At 53.4% G+C, this 21,155-nt stretch overlaps 2 protein-coding genes across 2 annotated transcripts in view; one reads left to right on the top strand and one right to left on the bottom strand.

Annotated features, from left to right (window-relative positions):
* Positions 1 to 5,586, top strand: part of Rims4 (regulating synaptic membrane exocytosis 4) — a 71,830-nt gene extending 66,244 nt beyond the window's left edge. The window contains exon 6 of the mRNA XM_004669314.3: positions 1,107 to 5,586. Within this exon, the coding sequence (XP_004669371.3) occupies positions 1,107 to 1,325 (219 nt within the window). The 3' untranslated portion in view covers positions 1,326 to 5,586. The remainder of the gene's footprint in view (positions 1 to 1,106) is intronic.
* Positions 5,587 to 6,361: 775 nt separating this feature from the next.
* On the bottom strand, positions 6,362 to 11,153 carry Kcnk15 (potassium two pore domain channel subfamily K member 15). The gene is made up of 2 exons (XM_004669277.2): positions 10,871 to 11,153; positions 6,362 to 7,071 (listed from the first exon to the last, which is right to left on the bottom strand). Exons 1-2 carry the CDS (start codon positions 11,151 to 11,153, stop codon positions 6,362 to 6,364), a joined length of 993 nt encoding a protein of 330 aa, XP_004669334.2.
* Between the last annotated feature and the right edge of the window lie 10,002 nt (positions 11,154 to 21,155).

Raw genomic sequence — 21,155 nt, 5'->3', positions numbered from 1 at the left:
CAGTTATCAGTGAAAATGAAACTGTCCACTCCCCAGAAATGGCTTTTGGCCAGCTTCCCAAGGAACACTGAGTACTGAGTTAAACTGCCTCAGGCAAATGACTTGACTTCTCCAGTGTATTTGTTTATTTAAAAAAAAATTTATGTATTTATTTGCCAGAGAGGAGGGGTGTAGTATATACCAAGACCTCTTGCCATTGCAAATGAACTCCAGACACATGCATCACTTTGTGTGTCTGGTTTTCCATGGGTACTGGGATACTGAACCCAGGCCAACAGGCTTTGCAGGCAAGTGCCTTTAACTGTCAAGCCATCTCCCCAGCCCCATTTCTCAAGTTTAAACAGCTCCGATGTGAGTGAGATCGTTTCATGTAGGATCGTGGCAGAAGGCTGACTCTCAGGCCAGTTTAGGTCCCAAGCGGAGCACAAGCAGCCCCCTTGTTTGGCTGTAGCGTGGGGGCCGAGGGGCAGTGTACCGCTCGCTCTCCCATCTCACTGTCTAGGGAGAACGCTGAGCTGGGATCACTCCCATTTACAGACGCGGTCATGGAGGCTCAGTGAGGTTAGGTGACTGTCAAGAACAAGACAGTAAATGGTCGTCCTGTCTGACTGAGGCCTGAACCCTAAGCCTCCAGGCTTTGCTGAGCAGGGCTGAGCCAGCCCAGCTCTGTAAAGGGAGATGGAGCTAGGAGCTGATGCACAGGGCAGCACAGGGGGTCCTTCAGCCACACAGGCCATCAGCCTGGCAGTCGCAAGTAGGTGTTGGCCAAGAAACCAGAAAGCCCTGTGGAAAAAGTTTGGTTGGCACAGAAAGGAAACCAACTGTACACCATAACAGTCACTTGGTCAAACTTCCTTTCACAGGGGTTCTGTGAGGGCTTTCCTTCAAGGCCTGGGTTCAAAGATGGGGTACATGGAGGCTGTAACAGAGAGGTCAGACTGGTGATAGGACGCCAGTAGTAACAGATACTACAGAAAACATTATTGGACTTGAGAGATTTTCAGGAGGTAGCATGGATTCATTGGCATGAGGGACCCCAAATTCTGGCTTGGGGCCTGTAAGTGACAGTGGTAGATGTCAACTCATCATGTTTCTTGTCCCCCCAGGTGATCGTGTGGGGCAACTACGGGCGGATGGAGCGGAAGCAGTTCATGGGTGTGGCCCGCGTGCTGCTGGAAGAGCTGGACTTGACCACCCTGGCTGTGGGCTGGTACAAGCTCTTCCCCACCTCTTCCATGGTGGACCCAGCCACAGGTCCCCTGCTCCGGCAAGCATCCCAGTTGTCCCTTGAGAGCACAGTGGGGCCCTGCGGCGAGCGATCTTAGTGCTGGGGATGGGGAGGGGATCCCCGAGTTGGCCTGGAGACCACCCAGCCCTGACCTGGGACCCCAAGCCCAGGGGCCTATTGGACAGAGGAGGATGGGGTTCTCCCCCACGGTGGGGAAGCAGAATGAGGAGACCTGCCCCCCTCGGGTCCTCCTCACCCCTTCTTTGCCTCCTACCCACGAGATCTTTCCTCTCCCAGCGGGTTGGCTGCACTTTTGACTTGGCCGGTCCTGACCCCGTGGTGGCGGCTGTAATCGGAGAAAGACTGACGTAGCAGAGCTAACCATTCCCCTCCCCAGCACCACCCCACCTGTCCCCCTTCTGCCTCCTTGGAAGCTCGCTGCCCAGAGCCAAGTCCAGAACCCAGCTGGCCATCTCCATGGTGCCAATTACCAGCAAGTGTCTTTCCTGCGGCACCGGGTTCAGGCAGCTACTCCTGCCCCAGAGCCGACGGGGCAGCTTGGCAAGGATCCGGAGCCAGCTCCCGGGGGCCCAGAGCTCCTTATTTGAAGGGGAGTTTGAGTCTCCCTCTGCCTGCCCGTGGAAGGAGTTTTGCCGCAGCCTGTCCGAGTCCATCCATCCATCCCCTCCTGCCTGCCCCTCTGCTGGTGGCTCTAGGAACTGGGGGCCAGCAGGGACCAAAGGGAAGGAAGAAATGTGTGAGACCTGACACAGGTCCCCAGGGGACTTTGCGTCACAGGATTGCACCAAGGTGGTCTGGGGACTCTTGTGGACTGGAAAGGACAGTGTCATCTTTGCTTTGGAGGAGGAGCTGGGGAAGGTTGAGTTTCCTGTACGCCATGTCCAGGAAGCCTCCCTAAGAACGTGGACGATGGTAGGGGAAGGGTACTGAGGAAAACTAGGATTGGGTCTGGTGGTGCCAAGATAAGGATGTCCTAAATAGGAGAACCTCTCCTTGTTGGATGAGATCAAAGAGCATCTTGCCTACCCCTTTGTCATGGGGCTGGGGGCTGGGGAGGCATCAGAACTCCCCTGTTTTAGTCCTATCCTGTACTAAGGGCAGAATCCCAGCCTGGGCCTCAGTCACTTTGGAGAGATGGTCAGAAGAAGTGAGGAGCTAGGAGTGTAAGAATTAGGGGTGGGGGTGGGGGCTTAGGTCTGGGTAGCTGCCTTTCTGCAGCCCTCCCTGGGGCCTGCAGGAGCCCCCCCCCCTTTTTGCATGTGAGGGAGAACACAGGCTGGCCCCTCTTCATAGAAGCACATTTCTGCCACCTCCCCTGGGAGGCACCCGGCTGCCTGCCACTCCTTTGCACCTAGTCCCTGCTGTGTAGGGCTTAGCTAGGTAGGTAGTGTCCATGCCCTGGGCCTATTCTTAGCTCAGAAGTAGTCTTTACCACGCCCCAGGCTGGGGGTGGAGAGGAGACCCCAGTATATTCCAGGAGACTGCAGTCTCTCGTTAGCCTGGGCTGGATGGGCTTCGCTCCCCAGAGGCCAGTCCTTTGTTGTCCCCTCCTCCCCCTCCCCTTCCCTTTTCACTCTCTCCAGTGTGGTTGCAACCTGAGCTGCTCATTATACTCAATGTTCTGATGTATTCTCCTTGGCACTAGCTTTCTTAAAAAACAAAACAAAAAACAAAAACAAGGGACTTCTGAGGAATGTTGGGCCTTGCAGAAGGGCCTGGTCCCCATGAGAGTGTCATTTTCCACTGAGGACAACAGGCTTGGTTCCGTCCCACTTGATTCCTGGTTCGACCAGGGATTCCTTCTACTTGGGACCCCCTGGAACCCGTCCACCAGCCTGGTTGAGCTCTGGGTGTCCTTTAAAGTTCTGGTCTGGTTCTGTCACCTCCACACTGAGTTGCTGACACTACACAGGGACGGGGCAATGGAGAGACCCCTCTTGTGGAGTTGGTCATCAGAGCTTCCTGGGATTGTAAAAGGGCAGAGCCCAAGGGAGGAACAGGGCTCCAGGTGGGCTCCCATCCGAGGCCCACAGTCAGCCCCAGTCTCATTTTTTAATTTAAACTAGTGTGATTTCTCTCTTTACTGCTCACCATTTGGAATATTTCGAAGCAAGAGTGTACTTCCTCTCCAGCTGTCACTGCTACGATTGTCCAGGGGTGGGGCAGGGAGCCTGGCTATCTCAACCAGAGGGCACTGCGCTCTGCGACCTGCCAGAGAGGGAGATGGACCTAGATGACAGGCAGAGAGATGGACACAGGAGCACTAGCGCCAAAGCAATAACACCTGGGGGTGGTCTGTGCAGCCCCCTCTATGATTCTCTTGTTTGTTCTGTGAAATCTCACCTCCTGGCGGGGTGAGGTGGGGGCTGGAGCCCTCTTCTTTGTATCATCATCGTGAGCACATGCCTTCCTTCCGAGGGGCTGTGACCATTGAGTGTGGGAACCATGTCTGTCCTCCTCGCCAAGGGACGGGACAGGACTTGGGGGAGGAGGAGTGACTTTTCATCTTTAGCTTTGGGAACCTTCAAGCCCAGCCTGTGTCTACTTCTGTATGATTTTTATTTATTTATTTATTTATTTATTTTTGCCAACTCAAACTCCATTTGAAGAGGAGCACAGAGGGTGGAGGTCTTTCTGGGTCTAGGGTCTGCCGGGGTGATTATTTTGTTGGGGTTGTTTCTGGACAGAGACCCCATGCAGGCCTGCCACGGGAGGACCCTCTCCACTTTCTTTACCAGGAGGCCCGTGCATTCTGAGGGGAAGGGCCTGGGGGACCTTGAGTCCATTCACATTTTTTTTTTTTAGAAGAGACTTGAGACCTTGTCCAGGAAAAGCTACTTGAGTTACTGGTATTCACAGTGTGACCCCCCACCTCCTGCACTGGGTTCCCCCACATCTGACTGAGCTGGAGCCAGGGCAGGGTGAAATGGGGCTGCTGTCTCCCACTTTTTCTTCTCTTTGGAGCCTCCCCGTGGACCCCAGATATGGACAGGATAAGATCTAGCCTAGGTTAGGAAACCGAGGCCCAGGGCAAGGCCTTTCAGCAAATGAACCATGGGGGCGGGGGGGCAGAGATGCCCTGGGTGTCCTTTAAGGTTCTGTCTAGTCCTGCCATCTCCACACAGAGCTGCTGATGCCTCACAGGGAAGGAGTGATGGGAAAGCCCCTCTCATCCTTCCCCAGGCAGGCTACTGTCGCTGTGGGGCAGGCTGGCCGCCATCACCATTTCTGGCCTCCAGGCCCTGGGCTCCACAAACCTGCTTAGCTCTATTACTGGGCTAGTGTCTTTTCTGGGATGGTGTTGGAGAAAGAGGAGGGGTGTCAGGACTGGGGTCTCCCTAGCTGATCATAAGCTGCAGGATTGGATCTAGGCCTTCATGAGCTGGTGGGGCCTCCACCAGAGTGTGGTGTAACCTCTCCAGGACCAACTGGAGAGGATGAAGAACGTAACTTCTGTCTAGGACTGCAGAGTGGGGGCATCACAACCCCACACCCAGGGAAGTCCTCTCTACACTTTCATTATTGACAGCCCTTCCCACGGCAATTCCCCTACTTTGTACAGGGCTCTGACTCAGATGACCTTCGGACCTTGGCCAGAGCCCCCAGTGGTAGGTGGAGAGAGGCCTTTACCATCAGCTCCATTTTCAGGAGGGGGAAGTGGAGGCTGTGGGAAAGGAAGATGCTGGCCTGTGACAGTGGCTGAGGCAAGACCAGCCCTCACTTTTCTAGTAGTTCAAAGCCTGCTGGTTCTTGTAGCCCAGGAGCTCAGACAGACAGCGGAGCAATTGCAGTTTACAGGCGATTCACCATCTGACTCCTGAAACTGGAGCTTCTCTGGGTCTTTGGGGTTCAGAAACAGCAAGGAGCCCTACTCCTGAGGCATGGCTGTTGCACCAGGCAAGGTCACCTGTTTATTTATTGAGCAGCAGAGCTATGCCAGACCCAGGCCTCCTTCCTATCTCCTGTCAGGGCTCCCTCTGCCCTCCAGGAGGGGCACCGACTCAGTGGAAGTAAACAGTCCAAAGAGCAATAGTGTCTTGAGTGCTCGCCTGACAAGCCCCAGTGGATGGCCCTTGCAGCTCAGAGCACACAGGTGTCATCTCTGAGTCCTTTGCTAGACCCTCCTTCAGGGTGGCAAGATGGGATCCTGAGTCCTCAGGCTAGGCTTGTCCCTCCATCTGCCTGCCGTTCTCCATGTCCTCTTGGGCAGCAGGAACACCCTGGGCTTTCAGGGGAAGGAGGGTGTTGGGGGGGCTGCTGGGTTGGAGTGGATCACATTGCATTGTGTTCATGACCATGTAGCTCATGTTGGAAATTAAAGTTTTTGGTTTTTCTAACCTGGCCTGCTCTTGCATGGTGCTGGGATGACAAGGGACACGGGTGTTTTAAGGGGTGGGTACTGTGGGTGCCAGGGTATGCCACCATGGGCTTGGTTAATAACGCTCCCTTTTGGGACTGGGGGGGGGGACAGTTTCAGAAAGTCTTGTGAGACGCTGAAACCGAGGGAAGTCAAGAGGAACCCAAAGTGACGTTGCTGGTAATTCTTGGGGCCCAGAATGAAGTTCATCCCACAACACTGGGCTACCTCTGAGTAGTGAGTGGCACGGAAGCTGTCGGTAAGTTTCCTTCAGAAGAGGGGCTGGCCAGGGACAAAGTGTCTGTTTTATAGGTGAGGGCAACCATTCACACGCGTGGACCAATTCCACTATCATGCACGCGGACACACACACACAGGCAAAGAAAATGCAAAGTCATTCAGTGATTCCTTCTGTCCATATCCAGTCCCATGAGCCTAGTGTGACTACGCCACCTCGCGTGTAGGATTCCAGGGCTGAAGGTCGTAGATTTCCCCTGAAAGACACAAAGCCATCCCTTCAGGACCTGGGTGGAGCGTCCAAGGGCTAGCGTCTTCCAAGTTTGGACCAACGGATTTACGCCCCCAGGGAGACTGTAAAGTCGGCCTGAACTTTTGATGCAGCTGTTAATGTATTTTTGAAGCCACAGAAGATAATGAGAAGCCTGGAGGCTCCTCACCCCTCCCTGGACGGGCGTGGGGGTGGGAGTGCGGTTTTCTGATTGCTGCAGCCAGACCCTATTGGTGAAACAGGATTGTCAGATGGACATCCTCCTGGCTGGGGGTCTGTCCGCTGTGCAGGGTCGGGTTACGGCCTCGGGACTCGTGGGGGGCGAGAATCCGGGGTTGTCACGGGCCCAGGTCTCCAGCGGGCGGATTCGGTGGGCAGTGCAGGCGGAGCCCCGTGCATCCCGGGCCGGTGGGCGGCATCCAAGCCGGACGCGGCTGTCGGGCGCCCCCGGGCGGCGGAGGCTGGCACGGCGGGCGGCGCGCTCGGGCACCTCGGCGGCCAGGAAGCGCAGGACCACCAGGTTGAGGAAGGCGCCGATGACCGTGAGCCCCAGCAGGATGTACAGGAAGCTGAAGGCCACGTAGGGAGGCTTCCTCTGCAGCGCCTCGTCGCTCTGCAAGGCCACGAAGTCGCCGAAGCCGATAGTGGTGAGGGTGATGAAGCAGTAGTAATAGGCGTGGAAGAAGGTCCAGCCCTCGAAGTGCGCGAAGGCGGCCGCCCCGAGGGCCAGGGTGACCGTGCACACCAGCAGCCCGGCCACCACCATGTTCTGGGCGGACACACGCGGACGCCGCAGGCCCAGGCAGCGCTTGGCCGCCAGCAGCAGGCGCCGCACCAGCGCGTTCAGCCGCTCGCCCAGGCTCTGGAAGGTGACCAGCGTCAGGGGGATGCCCAGCAGCGCGTAAAACATGCAGAACACCTTGCCCGAGTCCGTGCCCGGCGCCGCGTGGCCGTACCCTGCGCGGAGAGGGAAAAGAGCGTGGGCTGAGCGCCCCGCAGGCATCCCGGGTTAAAGGATGGATCTCATATGGGGAAGGGCAGGGGCGGTGAAATGAAGGTTCTATGGCTCGGGTTGCAGCTAGGTGACAAGGTACTCAGAATCTAGACTCCACTGGGGAACCAACCACATGAGTTAAGCTTTGGGGGCGGGAGCAAAAGGTTCCTAGAACCCACAGGGTAAGGTCCCAGCTCTCCCATGGAGCCCTGGCTCCTACCTGATCCGAACCTCTTCCCCCACCCTTCCCCTTACCTTCCATCTCCCCAGAGTATCATCCCTTCTTCCCTTGCCTCCAGTCTCCCCAGGCTCACCCATTCCCTTGCCTCCTCACTTCCCAGCCTTTCCCAGAATGGCTTCCTCTCCCGTCCCCAGTCTAATCCTTTCTTCAAATTCCACCTCACTCTCCACTCTTCCCTCAACCAGCCCTTGGTTCTGGGCGTGTCTGACGTAAGGACTCTGAGTCCCTCAGATGTTACAGGGGATCTAGACATGAATAAAGTTTGAGTCTTGGATCATGGTGCCATAGATGTACAGTGAGCGGGTGTCTTGAAATACCCTTCATGGAGCTGGACATGGCCACACACGCCTTTAATCCCAGCACTTGGGAGGCAGATGTAGGAGAATCGCTACAAGTTCAAGGCAAGCCTGAGACTGCATAGTGAATTCCAGATCAACCTGGGCTAAAATGAGATCCTACCACGAAAAACAAAACAACAACAACAGAAAGCTTTCATGGGGCTGGAGAGATGACTCAGCAGTTAAGGCGCTTGCCTGCAAAATCTAATGACCCGGGTTCGATTCCCCAGTACCCACGTAAAGCCAGATGCACTGTGGTGCATGCATCTGGGCATGGTGCATACATCTGGAGTTCATGTGCAGTGGCTGGAGGCCCTGGCATACCAACTCTCTCTCTCTTAAAAAAAAAAAAAAAAGCATTAAAAGGGGAGCTTGCCTTTTTATCCCAGACCCTTTTGCGCCCTGTGAAGTGTGTACTCTGAACACACATAATATTCAAAAGAGCAACACAACATACACATTTAAAGACCTATGGCCGCACCTCCACATTGCCACTGTATATCCCTATGGGTTTGCCTCTCTGTCTTATTGGGGATGAGGTGCTCTGTCCATCATCAGACTTTTAGCTCCTTGAGGGCAGGAACCATGGTGGTCACATCTGTATGTCCTGAGTCATCAGCTCTCTACACAGACATAGGGACTATGGAATCAATGAAGCTTACTGATATCGACTCAAACCAAGGTGGGGGAGGGGTGTCTCCTCAGGAATAGGAGGAGGCGCTGTTTCTGGCTGCTTAGGCCACATCCCTTGTGCAGACAGTGAAATAAGAGGTGGTAACTAAACATCCTAAGCACTCCACATATCAGCCCTCCGGGGACCACACAGAAAGGAAACCCAGCTCAGAGGCAGGAAGCTACTCGAAGGTCCCAGAGTCTGTGCTATTAAGGCAGCTTCTCACCAGTGAAGATCCCCAACAGTGGACACTGCAAGCCTTATATTTGGCCAACCAGGCCAAAAGAGCCAAAAGGTGCAATAGTGGCGCATCTATTATGGAGGAAACAAGCTGCCCTCTAATTTGACTGGAGGCCTGCTCCATGGGAGGGAATACATCCCTGATACTGAAAACCTACAACACAGGTAGTCATGAACCCCAGGGGTGTAACACCTGCTGTTGTCTGGCCAAATGCATATACTATGCTCATCAAAATGCCCAGTAAGCACTTCTCTTAATGTTCATTCCCGTATACTAATGCTAGTCTCACTTTTGGTTAGAGAACCTTCTCTTCAGATGGCAGTGACCTTGGGATGACTCAGAAGGCATCATGGTGCTGAGAAGAAGTGACAGAGGAGTGTTCAGTACTGAAATATTTCAATCACGCCTTCCATGGCTCAGGGTCCATTGTGGAAGAGGTGGCGGAAAGAATGCCTTACAACGTGCTCTTCCAGACACAAATGGCCTGGATATCCATGACCTCACAGTGCCTGACACTTTACACAAGACCCTCATAATAGGAGGAAAAGAGGATGACATCAAAATAAGAGAGAGACTGGTTGAGGGGGGAGATATGATGGAGAGTGGAGTTTCAAAGGGGAAAGTGTGGGGAGGGAGGGAATTACCAAGGGATATTGTCTATAATTATGGAAGTTGTCAATAAAAAAAAAAAAAGGCAGCTCCTCTATGTTTTCTCAGTTCCTCTCCTCTGCCCAAGCAGAGTTTGGTCCTGGATCCTGGCTTTCTGCAAGGACCATAATCCTGATGGGTAGACCTCCAAAGAATGTGGAAAGGGGCAGTGGATGTGGGCACCCGATCCGATCAGGAGGGTCTCTCTCAGGTTAAGATAGTGGGGCAGTAGGTCATTTTTTGACAGGAGTAGGCAAAAGTTCTGACCAAGAGCTGAGGCTGTAGTTGAAACGTAATAAATTATTATTACTAATGAATAGTGTTTACTTAGCTAGGGTACCATGCAAGGCCTTTTACAAACTTCACCTCACTTAAACCTGGCAACAACCCACCCTTGCGTCCCCACCAGTGAGATAGGCCAGTTACCTTGTACCTTTGACAAAACCAGGTCTCGGAGGAGCACAGTTGCTTGCCCAAGAAGGCAGGCCGTAGCAGCGGAGAGGGGCCTTAGGAAGATTGCAGAAGGTGTGTGCTCTGAACACCACAAGGCCTGTAGTTTCCAAGCCAGAGCGGCCTGGAGGAACTTTTTGCAAGACACAGGCTTCTGGGCTGCAGATCTGAACCCAAGGGGCCCCCTGGACAGTCACCGCTGGAGCCTGGGGAGTGGCTGGTACCAACCCGGGAGCCCTGCCCAGCCAGCTTCTCTCCTTTACGAGTCACAGCAGGTACCCGCCAGGTGGAGTCATAACTGCTGGCCGCCAGGGTGACAGAGGGGCTGCTGTGGATCCCCCAGGGTGAGGGACAAAACTTTGGTAATCCGTCATTTTCCATTAACCAATATGTATAATTCCGCTCTAGGCTGGCTGCACAGCAGTGACCGAGACAAACGGTGCTGGTGGAGTAGCAGAATAATTATAACGCAAAAACAAATGCTCACTTTGTAATGCTTCCTACAGACCATGCTGCTGTGCTAAAAACCTGTGCATATTATTAGCTCCTTAATAACCTTCCACCCCACCGAAGGTTCTATTAGTCCTGCTACTTATTTTGTATTTATTTATTTTGGTTTTCTGAAGGTAGGGTCTCGTTCGAGCCAACATCGACCTGGAATTCACTTTGTAGTCTCAAGCTGGCCTCGAACTCAGCAATTCTCCTACCTCTGCCTCCCGCGTGCTGGGATGCAAGGCGTGCGCACCACCATGCCCCGCATAGCCCTATTGTTTTACAGAGGAGGAAAAAAAAAAAATAACCGTGGCTTGGAAAAAGTTAAACAATTTGTCTAAGGCCATGTAGGTAGCGTGTGGCAACGGGACAAAGAAATAACAGGCTAGCTGTTAGTTCATCCACACTTCATTTGCCCCCCCCCCCCGCGCGCCCTGGGGCTTTTTCTAACACTCTTGTGCCACCCTCCTTGGCATACTGACACAGGTCTCCTGCCCTGTACTGGTGAAATAAGTTCCCCCATTTGCACAGCGAGGCAAATGAGCCTTGGTGCGCTAAAGGGACCCATCCAAAGTCACTGGGCTGGATGGGACAGAAGTGGGAGGGAAGAGGGAGGCAGGTGCCGCCCGGGGTGTCCCGGACCGGAGCGAGGCGGAGGGGGAGGCGCCGGGCGGCTCACCGATGGTGGTGATGACGGTGATGGCGAAGTAGAAGGAGCCGGCGAACTTCCACTGGCGGCCGGCGCGGTGCGGCTCGGCCTGCAGCGCCAGGCGCTCCAGCTCCCGGTAGTCGTCGGCCGAGAAGCCGTACTTCCTGCGGAACTCGCCGCGCTTCTGGGCCAGCAGCCGCCGGCGGCCGCGCTCCGCCTCGGACTCGAGCGCGTCGAAGACCGCGGCGCCCACCAGCAGGTAGGACAGGATGCAGAGGACGAGCGCGGCGGTGCGCGCGCTCTGCTTCCTCATCCCGGCGGCCCCGCGTGCGCCCCCGACGGCTGCACCCCGCAGTCCGCCCCCCTCCCCCGAGCCCTCCGCCCCTCGCAGTCCACCCCCAGGCCCGCTGCACCCCGCAGTCCGCTTCCTGGCCCCTTGCACCCCGCAGTCCGCTCCCGGGACCCTGCACTCCGAAGTCCGCTCCCCTTGCACCCCTCAGTCCGCTCCCCGGCCCCCTGCACTCCGAAGTCCGCTCCCCGACCCCTTGCACCCCGCAGCCCGCTTCCCAGCCCGCTGCAAGCCGCAGTCCACTTCCCGGCTCCTTGTACCCCGCAGTCCGCTCCCCGGCCCCTTGCACCCCGACGTTCACTCCCCGGCCCTTTGCAGTCCGCTCCCCGTCCCTTTGCACCCCGCAGTCCACTCTCCGGCCTGCTGCACCTCGAAGTCCTCTACCCTGCCCCTTGCACCTCGTTCCCCGGCCCGCGTGCGTCCCCGACGGCTGCGCCCGCTCCCTGGCTACTGGTTCCCCTCAGTCCGCTCCCCGGCCCGCTGTGCCCCGCAGTCCGCTCACGGGCCGCCGGTTCCCCCAAAGTCCGCGCCCCAATCTTCTCTCCCCGGCCGGCCGCGCCAAGCCAGCCCCAGCGCGCAGCCGAGGGCGGGGCCTGGCCTCTCCCGCCGCGCCGCGCCCCGCCCTCGCGCCCCGGGGGCTAAGGCATCTGCAAACAGGGACAGCTGGGGGCCCGGGTGTGCCTCCGTCTCTCATGCGCGCCCTGCGTGCGATCTTGGGCAAGTCATCCTTGTTCCTTCCTCTCATTGATCACCCGGCAAATATTTACCACCCCGGTTCCACGGGTGCCATGATTCCTGGTAGGAGCAGAGCTGATATGCCAGTCAGCCGAGGCAGGCTAACCGACGAGCAAAAACATAATGCGGGACAAGTGTGATCAGGAACAAATAATGCTTGGAGGAGGTGGGCGCCGAGACGTTGACGAGTGAACAGGCAGCAAGTGTCGTTTCAGCGTCCAGCCAGTAGGGCGCTGCCTTTGACACCCAGGAAAGGCAGGGAAGCCAGAGTGGCTGGGACCAAGAGAACTGGGTTTCGGGATGGGGTAGGGGACAGAAGGAAGCCGGACAGGTGACTTCCCACAGTCTTATGTGGACTTTTATTCTTCAGGACAATTGAGAGCCATAGGAAAGCTGCAAGCTGAGATACATCAGGATGATCAGATTCACTTTCACAAAGACAGGGCGGACGTGAGGAAAGAAAGGCAGCAGGGGTGGAGGCCACTGGGGAGGGTCCTGTCACCCAAATGCATGCTAAGGGGGGGGGCTGGCCTAGGACCACAGCCTCAGAGGTGGAGAGAAGTGCATGGATCCGGGTGCATGAGGGAAGTAGACATGGGTACACAGGTAACCACACTTCCCAGTCTCCCTGGCACCTATGAGTTGCCATGTGGCCAAGCTGCAGTAGATTAAGCAGGGCAGAAGTGAGGTGCTACTCCTAGGTTTGGCCTCTTTTAAAGCCCTGCCCCGGCCCACCTCTTTCCCCCACCTTCAGGCTGAATTCAGAGGCATCTCAAGGCTAGCACCGGGGACACATGTTCTGAGCATCTGTGCCTCCCATTGGGTTAAGATACAGAGACTTAGGGTGGTGGTGCCCTGGTACATTAAAGCAACAAGACTTGCTGGTGTGCGCAAGGTAGAGAAAAGGACTCTGGGTGGTGCCTAGGTCTATGTCCTGAGCTGTTGGGTGTTTTGGGGAGCCTTCCACTGACCCTACTTTCCAAAAGCCCATTTCTGTCCCCCAGCATGGCATTGCGGTGCGATGCCTCTAGGAGCACAGAGGACACCATCTGCGGAGGAGTCAGGAATTATGTCCCGACTGAGCTGAGAGCAGCTGAGGGTCTTTCAGAGTCCTGGGTGGGCCTGTGTGGACTGCAAGCAGATCACGAGGGTGCCTCACTGCAACTGTCTGAAGTGCCTGGCCCTCCCTTCTCCTTGACTCCTCCGGCTTCTCTCCAAAGCCCCCAGCCCTTCTTGGTTCTCCCTCCCCTAGCTTTCCACTTCTTGCTCGGCTTATTACAGCCCACTCCCCAATCCCACACGCCAGTCTGCACCTATTACCTGCCTACTAGACAAGGGCCAGGGGCCATCAGAAGCCATATTGATACACTTAATCATCCCCACACAGCTGGCCACTTAGCCACTCTCGGCTCAGTTGGATGGATGGTTCTTGACTCTTCCTTATTGTTCGCCTCTGTTCTAGAGGTTTCTGCACTCTTACTGTAAAGTAATCCTTGCAGGCGAACTCCCTGAAGACAAGGATCCATCCAATCTTGGTCACTCTTTGGTCTCCAGCACCCAGGCCTGGTACAGAGCACACACCCAAATGACAGTTTGTGGTCAACTGATGACAGTAACATGTACAATTTAAGAGCACCAGACAGCCTGGATTCATAGCCCACGTCTGCTGCTTACAGAACTGGAGGTGCCTCAATGTCTCCCTCAGTAGAATGTCATTTTTAAAAATTTCTATCATGTGAAGAGCAGAAGAATGGTTCCCAAAGATGTGCCTCACCTCTGGGACCTGTGAATATATTTGGCTTCATGGCCAAGGGGAGCTGAGGGCGCCAGTGGCTTAGGTTGTCAATGGGCTGGCTTTGAAATGAGGCATGGTCTCGGGTTATCTGGGTGGTCCTGCATCATCACAAGGGTCCCTGTAACTGGAGAAGGGAGTCAGGAGAGAGACAGAGGAGGGAAGCAGGGGAGAGAACCAGAGGGATGGCAGCTTAGGAGTACTAGCCGGACCGTGCTGCAGGTGGAGGAGACGACCATGATGAGGCAAGCAGGTGATGTCTGGAAACTAGAAAAGGGAAAGAGACAGGTTCCTGCTTAGCTTCCAGAAAGGGACATGGACCAGGCAGCTCCTTACTTCTAGCTCCGGAGGCCCATATAGAAAGAGCTAAAAGGTAGTGTGTGTGTGTGTGTGTGTGTGTGTGTGTGTGTGTGTGTGTGTGTGTGTAAGTCACTGCATTTGTGATGATTGGTGGCAGCTGTCACAAGATGACAATCGAATGATCATGAGGATTCATGAAACCCAGAGAGCAGTGCTTGGCCCCAGAACGTGTCTAGAAGCTTTAGCTATTACAAATATCACAGTGAGTGGACCTTGGCCTGTGGGGCCTCAATTCTGGGACTGTTCCTGGAGAGGGGAGTTTGTTCCCAGAGAAGCAGGATGGCAGCTCGGCGGCCCAGAAACAGGACGCTGATGGTGAGGCTGCTGGAAGTTGGCTCACTCTTATTTTTTTGTAACAGCATCAGCAAGTTTGGTTTTCTGGTTCCCTGCAGCCTTCTGAGGGGCAGAAGCCTCACGATGGGAGTGGGGGACACCAGGATCTTCAGCCCCAAGAAGGGCGTGAGAAGAGTCCCTGAAGACAGTGGGGCTGGGGAAACAGATTTGTTTTAGGGAAAGCAGAGGGCTCATGAAACTGGTCACAAGCACAGCTGGGGTCCAGAAAAAAACTGGGTTCAAATTTAACTCTTCTTTCTATTTGGGTGTCCACAGACAGAACACTTCCATTTTTCCATGTCTCAGTTTCCCCATGCATGAACCAGGATACCAATGCTACCTACAGGGGACCGTACTGAAGTTATAAAGACTACTGGGTGAGGGCAGGGGATATAGCTCAGTGGTAGAGCTCTTGTGTAGCATTCCAGAGGTCCTGTGTTCAATCACACACACACACACACACACACACACACACACACGCATATATATATATAAAATATATATATATATATATAAAAATATATATATATATATATATATATATTTTTTTTTTTACAAAAGAAGTATTGCGTGCCATTTTCCAGGTGCCCTGGGCTGGTAGCTACATTCCCTCCCTTTACACAACTGTCTGCTTACAGATGGAGGAATTCTGTTTTGAGAAGCAGAGGCAAGGCTGAAGACTGTGGGGCTCTGTCTATACTGTACCTCACTACAGACATCACAGTGGCCCTCTGCTTATAAGACAGGAAACAGAAGACACTGTCCTCGTGGTCATAGCTAAAACAGGACTAGAACTTGGGGCTCATTGACTCTCAAGGGTCCCATTTTTTTAATAATTTATTTTTTATTTCTTTATTTGCAAGCAGAGAAAGAGAGACAAACAGAGAGAGAGTGGGCACGTCAGGGCCTGTAACCACTGCAAACAAACTCCAGATGCATGTGCCCCTTGTGTACCTGGCTTATGTGGATCCTGGGGAAATCGAACCTGGGTCCTTTGGCTTCGCAGGCAAATGCCTTAAGCACTAAGCCATCTCTCTATCTCCCAAGGATCTCAATTTTTAGAAGAAAAGTTTTGGTGTGTCTATAGAATGTGTGTGTGTGTGTGTGTGTGTGTAGTATGTGAGTGCATGTGTGGTGTGTGCACTATGTGTGTATGTGAGTGTGTGTGGTGTGTGTGTAGTGGGTGTTCATGTGTTCAGATACACGTGTGTCCTTCTTTATTGCTCTTCTACTTAATTTTCTAGAGGAAGGGGCAGTCACTCACTAAGCCTGGAGCTCAACAAGCTTTCAGTTAGACTGACTGACCAGTGAACCCCAGAGACCCTCCTGCCTCCACTTCCCCTTGGAGCTAGGTTGACAGGCACACGGAGCCACGCCTTGGGTGCTGGGAATCAAACTCAGGTCTTCGTGTTTGCACAGCAAGTTTTCTTACCCTGCCGCGCTACTTCCCCAGCCCCTAAGGGCGCCATTCTGGTCACGGAAGATGCTGCTATTCAAATCACCACCCCACGAGCCCTGGGGACCTCACTTCCCTCTGCTCTGAGGTGGACAAGGGAGCCTCGGTGGCCAAAACTCCCCCATCGTCGTGAGGACCCTGTGACAGGCAGCTTGTGTAGCCCGCCTGCTCGAGTGGGTATAATTGGGGCCATGGCGGAGCTGTCTGGCCCTGCCAGGCAGGTGACTGTGCCCTGTGCCTGGCATTTTTGGTGCAGCAGCTCTATTTTAAGCCAGAGGAGGTTAGAGTTTGTCTATGTGTGTTTCTCAGCTTGGAAAGTCATCTGCTGAGCAGACACCAAAAACAGAAACTCCCTGAGGCACCCCTTCAGCTCCCCTCCGTCTGCCTCCTTTCCTCCTCCACCCTTTGGGGACCCAGTGATTTTCCTCTGTCCCACAGTGACAGTGTTACCCCGTGACCCCCCGATGAGGCTTTGGAAGTTACTTCTTCCAGAGCTCCAAAGTTGTCAACTCTGAGGACAATAAAAGAGGTGATTCCTGACTCTGACAGGGCTCTGGGCTTCCTTCAAAGGGACTCAGACGCCTTCTGCATCTGGATCTTTCTGAGAGTTGGCAGGCACTGCCACTGCCCAGTGAAGGACAGGAAGCTTTCAGAATGAGAGAGGGTCGGGGCTTGTCTAAGGTGCACGTGAGCAGGCAGCGGTTAAAAAGGAAGTGGGTTTCGGAATCAGTCAGGACCAGGTTCCATATTGCGCAGGTCACTTCCCAGCTCTGTGCCTCGGTTTCCCCATCTGTGACTGGGGGAGGGGCAGGATTCCTGTGAGGATCAAATGGAAATGCTTGAGGCACGCTCACACCAAGGAGTGCCAGCAAATGCCGGTGCCCCCTCCCTCCCTCCAGCTTCTTCTTTCCCCCCCTCACTGCTTCCTCTGCAGGACTGTTGGAATCATAAGAGATCAATTCTTATGGTTAGAATATAGTTCAGTGATTTTCCAGAAGGCCACATAGCCCAGGTATTTTCCCCAACTTCTCTCCTAACAGAACGGTTGGTTTTCACTCCACGGGACATTTGGTCAGAACAGCTCTGGCCTTTCTGCAGTGACTGTCACTCAGGGGTCTGGGCTGCAAGGCATCAAAAGCTACCTTCCGATATAAGAATGTTGTTATCAGGATTGGGTGGAGGGTCTCCCGGAATGCTCCGGGCACTGAAGAACCAACATGTGGTTTGGGGGAACCGGGAGAGATAGAGCCTTTATGGCCAGGGAAACACCATAACCTTCTCCAGACTCGAGGGCAACTTTGTTCTCTGGAAGATGAGGAGGTTATTTGGGGGTTAATGTGTGAACATGATCCCTCTCTGGCTGCTGAGTCCCAGCCAGGGCCGGAGTCTCAACATGTGTCTGTGAGTATTTACATGGAGGCCCTACGACTTTTTCTTTCTCTTCATTAGGATAAATACCCTTAGATTAATGGAGAGAGTAAAACCTTTGCTAATCACTAATTATAAGGCATTGCTTTGCTGTCTGTTAATAATAAAAAACCTAGCAGGGTGTGGCAGCGCACGCCTTTAAGCCCAGCACTTGGGAGGCAGAGGTAGAATTGCCATGAGTTCAAGGCCACCCTGAGACTACAGAATGAATTTCAGGTCAGTCTGGGCTAGAGCGAGACCTTACCTCAAAAAACAAAACAAAAAATATTTATTTATTTATTTATTTATTTTGGTTCTTATTGCTGAAGAGATGGCTCAGCGGTTAAGGCGCTTGCCCACAATGCCTAGTGACCTGGGTTTGATTCTGCAGTGCCTGCGTAAGGCCAGATGCACAGAGAGGTACCTACATCTGGAGTTCATTTGCAGCAGCTGGAGGCCCTGCCTTGCCCTTGAACTCACGGTGATCCTCCTACCTCTGCCTCCCGGGTATAAATAAATAAGTCACTTTAAAAATTTCAGTTCTTTTATTGCACCAAACATACTTCAAGTTTGGCTACCACACTGGCCTGGCAGAAAGTAGACGCTCCCATAGCAATATAAGTGCAGAATCGCTGTAGGTTCTCGCGGGGTTTCGTTGTCTGTTTTGTTTTCTTTTGTTTAACGGTGGAGCTCATGTAGCCCAGGCTAGCCTCAAGGAAACTCCATATGTGGTTGAGGACAGCGTTGAACTTCGGAGCCTCCTCCCTCCACTTCTGCGTGTGCCATCACACCCAGGTTATCCAGGGCTAGGGATCAAGCCCAGGGCTGTGTACACACAGAGCAGCGTTCTACCAACTGAGCCACATCTCCAGCCCCCTTGTGGTCATTTCTTTGCACTTGTTTCTTCCACACCCAATTTAACAGTATTTTTCCCACCAACTAGTCTTTGTTGAGCTTTCATAAAAACCAGTCTCTGCCTACTGCGCTCATATTCCACCAACTTACGGCCTCTATAATTCAACTGTCTCCTTACAATAACAAGTGTGGCTGGTACAAACCGGTTTGGAAACAGACCCAGTTGACTCTTGGCAAAACATGCTGCTCTGTGGCAGAGAGCCAGAGGGGGGCAAGGTGGCCAGAGAGTGACCTGCTGGCCAGGAGCATTTAGCAAGACGGTGGCAGGACACTCAGACAGTATGGAGAGCACTGGTTGGCACAGTGAGCTGCTTAAACAGGCTGGTGACAAGAGCCTCTCCATCCTACTCGATCTGAACAAGACTCCATAGTATGGTGCTGGCTCTGCAAGAAACCTGCCCAGACAGACAGACACTACATTTCCCACCCTCCCCCACCCCCACAGGTGACTATATGACTAGCTTTTATAAATGGAGTCCAAGCTGGCTTGTCACTTTGTCCAGGCAGGGCCTTTAGGAAACAGATGAGCTCCTACATCTGTCGGCAACCTAGATGCAGAGAAACCCTGGGGAATGGTGGCGCCACCGTGTAAGTTACCAGGATCATCCCGTGAAGGAGAGCAGCTGTCCCATCCGGGCACCTGCCTGCTTTGCCAGAACGGCTGCTTATCACCCTGCTCCACTAGTAGTGATGGTTTGGTTCAGGGGTCCCCCATAAACTGAATGCCAGGTCCCCAGCTGATGGCAATTTGGGAACTAACGCCTCCTGGAGGCAGTGTGTTGTTGGGGGTGGGCTTATGGGTGTTATAACCAGCTTCCTCTTGCCAGTGTTTGGCACACTCTCCTGTTGCTGTTGTCCATCTCATGTTGGCCAGGCAGTGATGTCCACCCTCTGCTCATGCCATCATTTTCCTCTGCCATCATGGAGCTTCCCCTTGAGTCTGTAAACCAATCTCCTCCCCCCCGCCCAACAAGCTGCTCTTGTTTGCGTGTTTTCTGCCAGCAATGCCAACCTGACGGCAACAGCAGCTTACCACACTACCCTACCTACTACACTTGCTATGTAGGGTTTCTGGGATGATGATGTTAGATGGCACACATATCTAAAAGAGTTTTAAGTGATACGTTTCCTATGGCCTGATCCCCAGATAAGACCCTCCCGCTTGCCTGGGGAGACGGCTCCGTGGGTAAAAGTGCTTGCTTGTGAGCTTGCTGGCCTGAGTTCAATTCCTGAGCACCTGTATATAGTGGTTTCTTTCTCATTGCTGGGAAAAAACACCCGACCAGATGCAGCTTATGGAAGGAAAGGGTTGATTTTGGCTTACAGTCTCGAGGGGGAAGTGTCATCAGGGTGGAGAAAGCTCAGCAAGAAACAGACAGCTGGGTGTCACATCTTGTCACATGAGCTGGCAGGAAGCAGCAAGAGCGAGTCCAGCTAGCACTGGCAAGGAGGACTGGATTATAAAAATCCCGAGGCATGCCCCCAGTGGCACACATCTTCCATCAAAGCTCCGCCTCCCAACGGCTCCACCAGCTGGGGATCAAGTATGAGGCTTAAGCACAGATTCATGAAGCTATGGGGACATTTTATGTGCAAACCGCCACACCATGCAAAGCCAGACGCAAAGTGGTATGTCCTGCGTCTGGGATCCCAACATGCCTCCAGCAATGGCAGAGCCGGGAGAATCCAGAAGCTCATGAGCCAACTAGACTGTCGCAGAGACCTTGCCTTAAAAAAGATGGAAAGAAAAGACAAACACGCTGAGGCTGTCCTCAGATGCATGCTGTGGCACACACACACACACATACACAAACACACCATACACATCCACACACATAAATAGAATAAAAAGTGATTTGCATATTTTATGTATTTGTGAAGGAAGGATGGTGCTTCAGATGGAGCCCACTGAGCCAGCGACCTCACTGTGTCATTCTTGTTTGTATCCCTAGCTCACTGACAGTGCCTGTCAGCTGGAGAGCTTGAAGGCCAAGATGAACTGTTTCTTGGGCCCAAGATGTCTTATTGAACACCAAGAGGAATCAGGATGCTGAGAAAGGGCAGAAGGGAGGTCCCTCTCATGGAATGTGTGGCGTGTGAGGGAAGGTTGAGCACCCATGACTCAAACCTAGGAGATCAGGTTATCTGGACCACTTATTAAACTCCTCTGGGGGAGGGGACTTGCAATGTCATCTCCACTCTGGGACACAGTTTGGTTTAGTCAGTTTTCATAATAGTAAATAGAGATTACCTGGTCCCAAGAGCAGCTACTGGAAGAAGAGCAGGAGTTGACTTTCTTGAAATCTAGCAGTGCCCAGGAGCACCAGGTAGAAACGTCAATAAAGTTTACAAGCATTCCCTTTCATCCTTATGGCATCCTACAAGGTTGGCACTGTCTTAGTCCATTTGCGCTGCTGTAACAGAGATATCTCAGATTGAGTAGTTGATTACCAACAAGTTTACTGCCCTCAGGTTTGGAGGCTGAGAAGCCCATGATCAGACACCATTGGGTTTAGTGTCTGGGTAGGGAAAATGATTGCATCTTTTATTTTCACTCTGACATTTAACGTTCCCATTGATTATGAATGCAGATGTCAAAGTCAATTTGCATCACCAACAGAAGTCGTAGGTATTTTCATATCTCCTTGAAGCCACAGAGGTCTCCCAAGTGCTGTTTATACTTTCACCGCAGTGCAGTGATGGCAGGTCGCTCGATCTTGTTTCATTCTTTGTAACAAAGCATCATGTCATATCGTATGTGTTATGTTTTCTGTTTATTTGTGATGAGTTGCAGAGGGGACTCAGAGGACTTTGCCCTCCGTAAGGGCCACTCTGGGACCTTGAAGTGGCCACCTGCAGCAAACGATGTGGCAATAGGGGTGTCACTCCGGGGTCCAGTCTGGGCAGACGCTGCAGGTGGAAGGGAGCCGAGAAAGGGCCTTGGGGATGTCTGAAGGATGCAGGAGGA

This window comes from Jaculus jaculus, chromosome 8, assembly GCF_020740685.1.
Source record: "Jaculus jaculus isolate mJacJac1 chromosome 8, mJacJac1.mat.Y.cur, whole genome shotgun sequence".
NCBI classification, from domain to species: domain Eukaryota; kingdom Metazoa; phylum Chordata; class Mammalia; order Rodentia; family Dipodidae; genus Jaculus; species Jaculus jaculus.
Note: the sequence above shows the minus strand (reverse complement) of the source record. Positions and strands in the feature narration are given on the sequence as shown.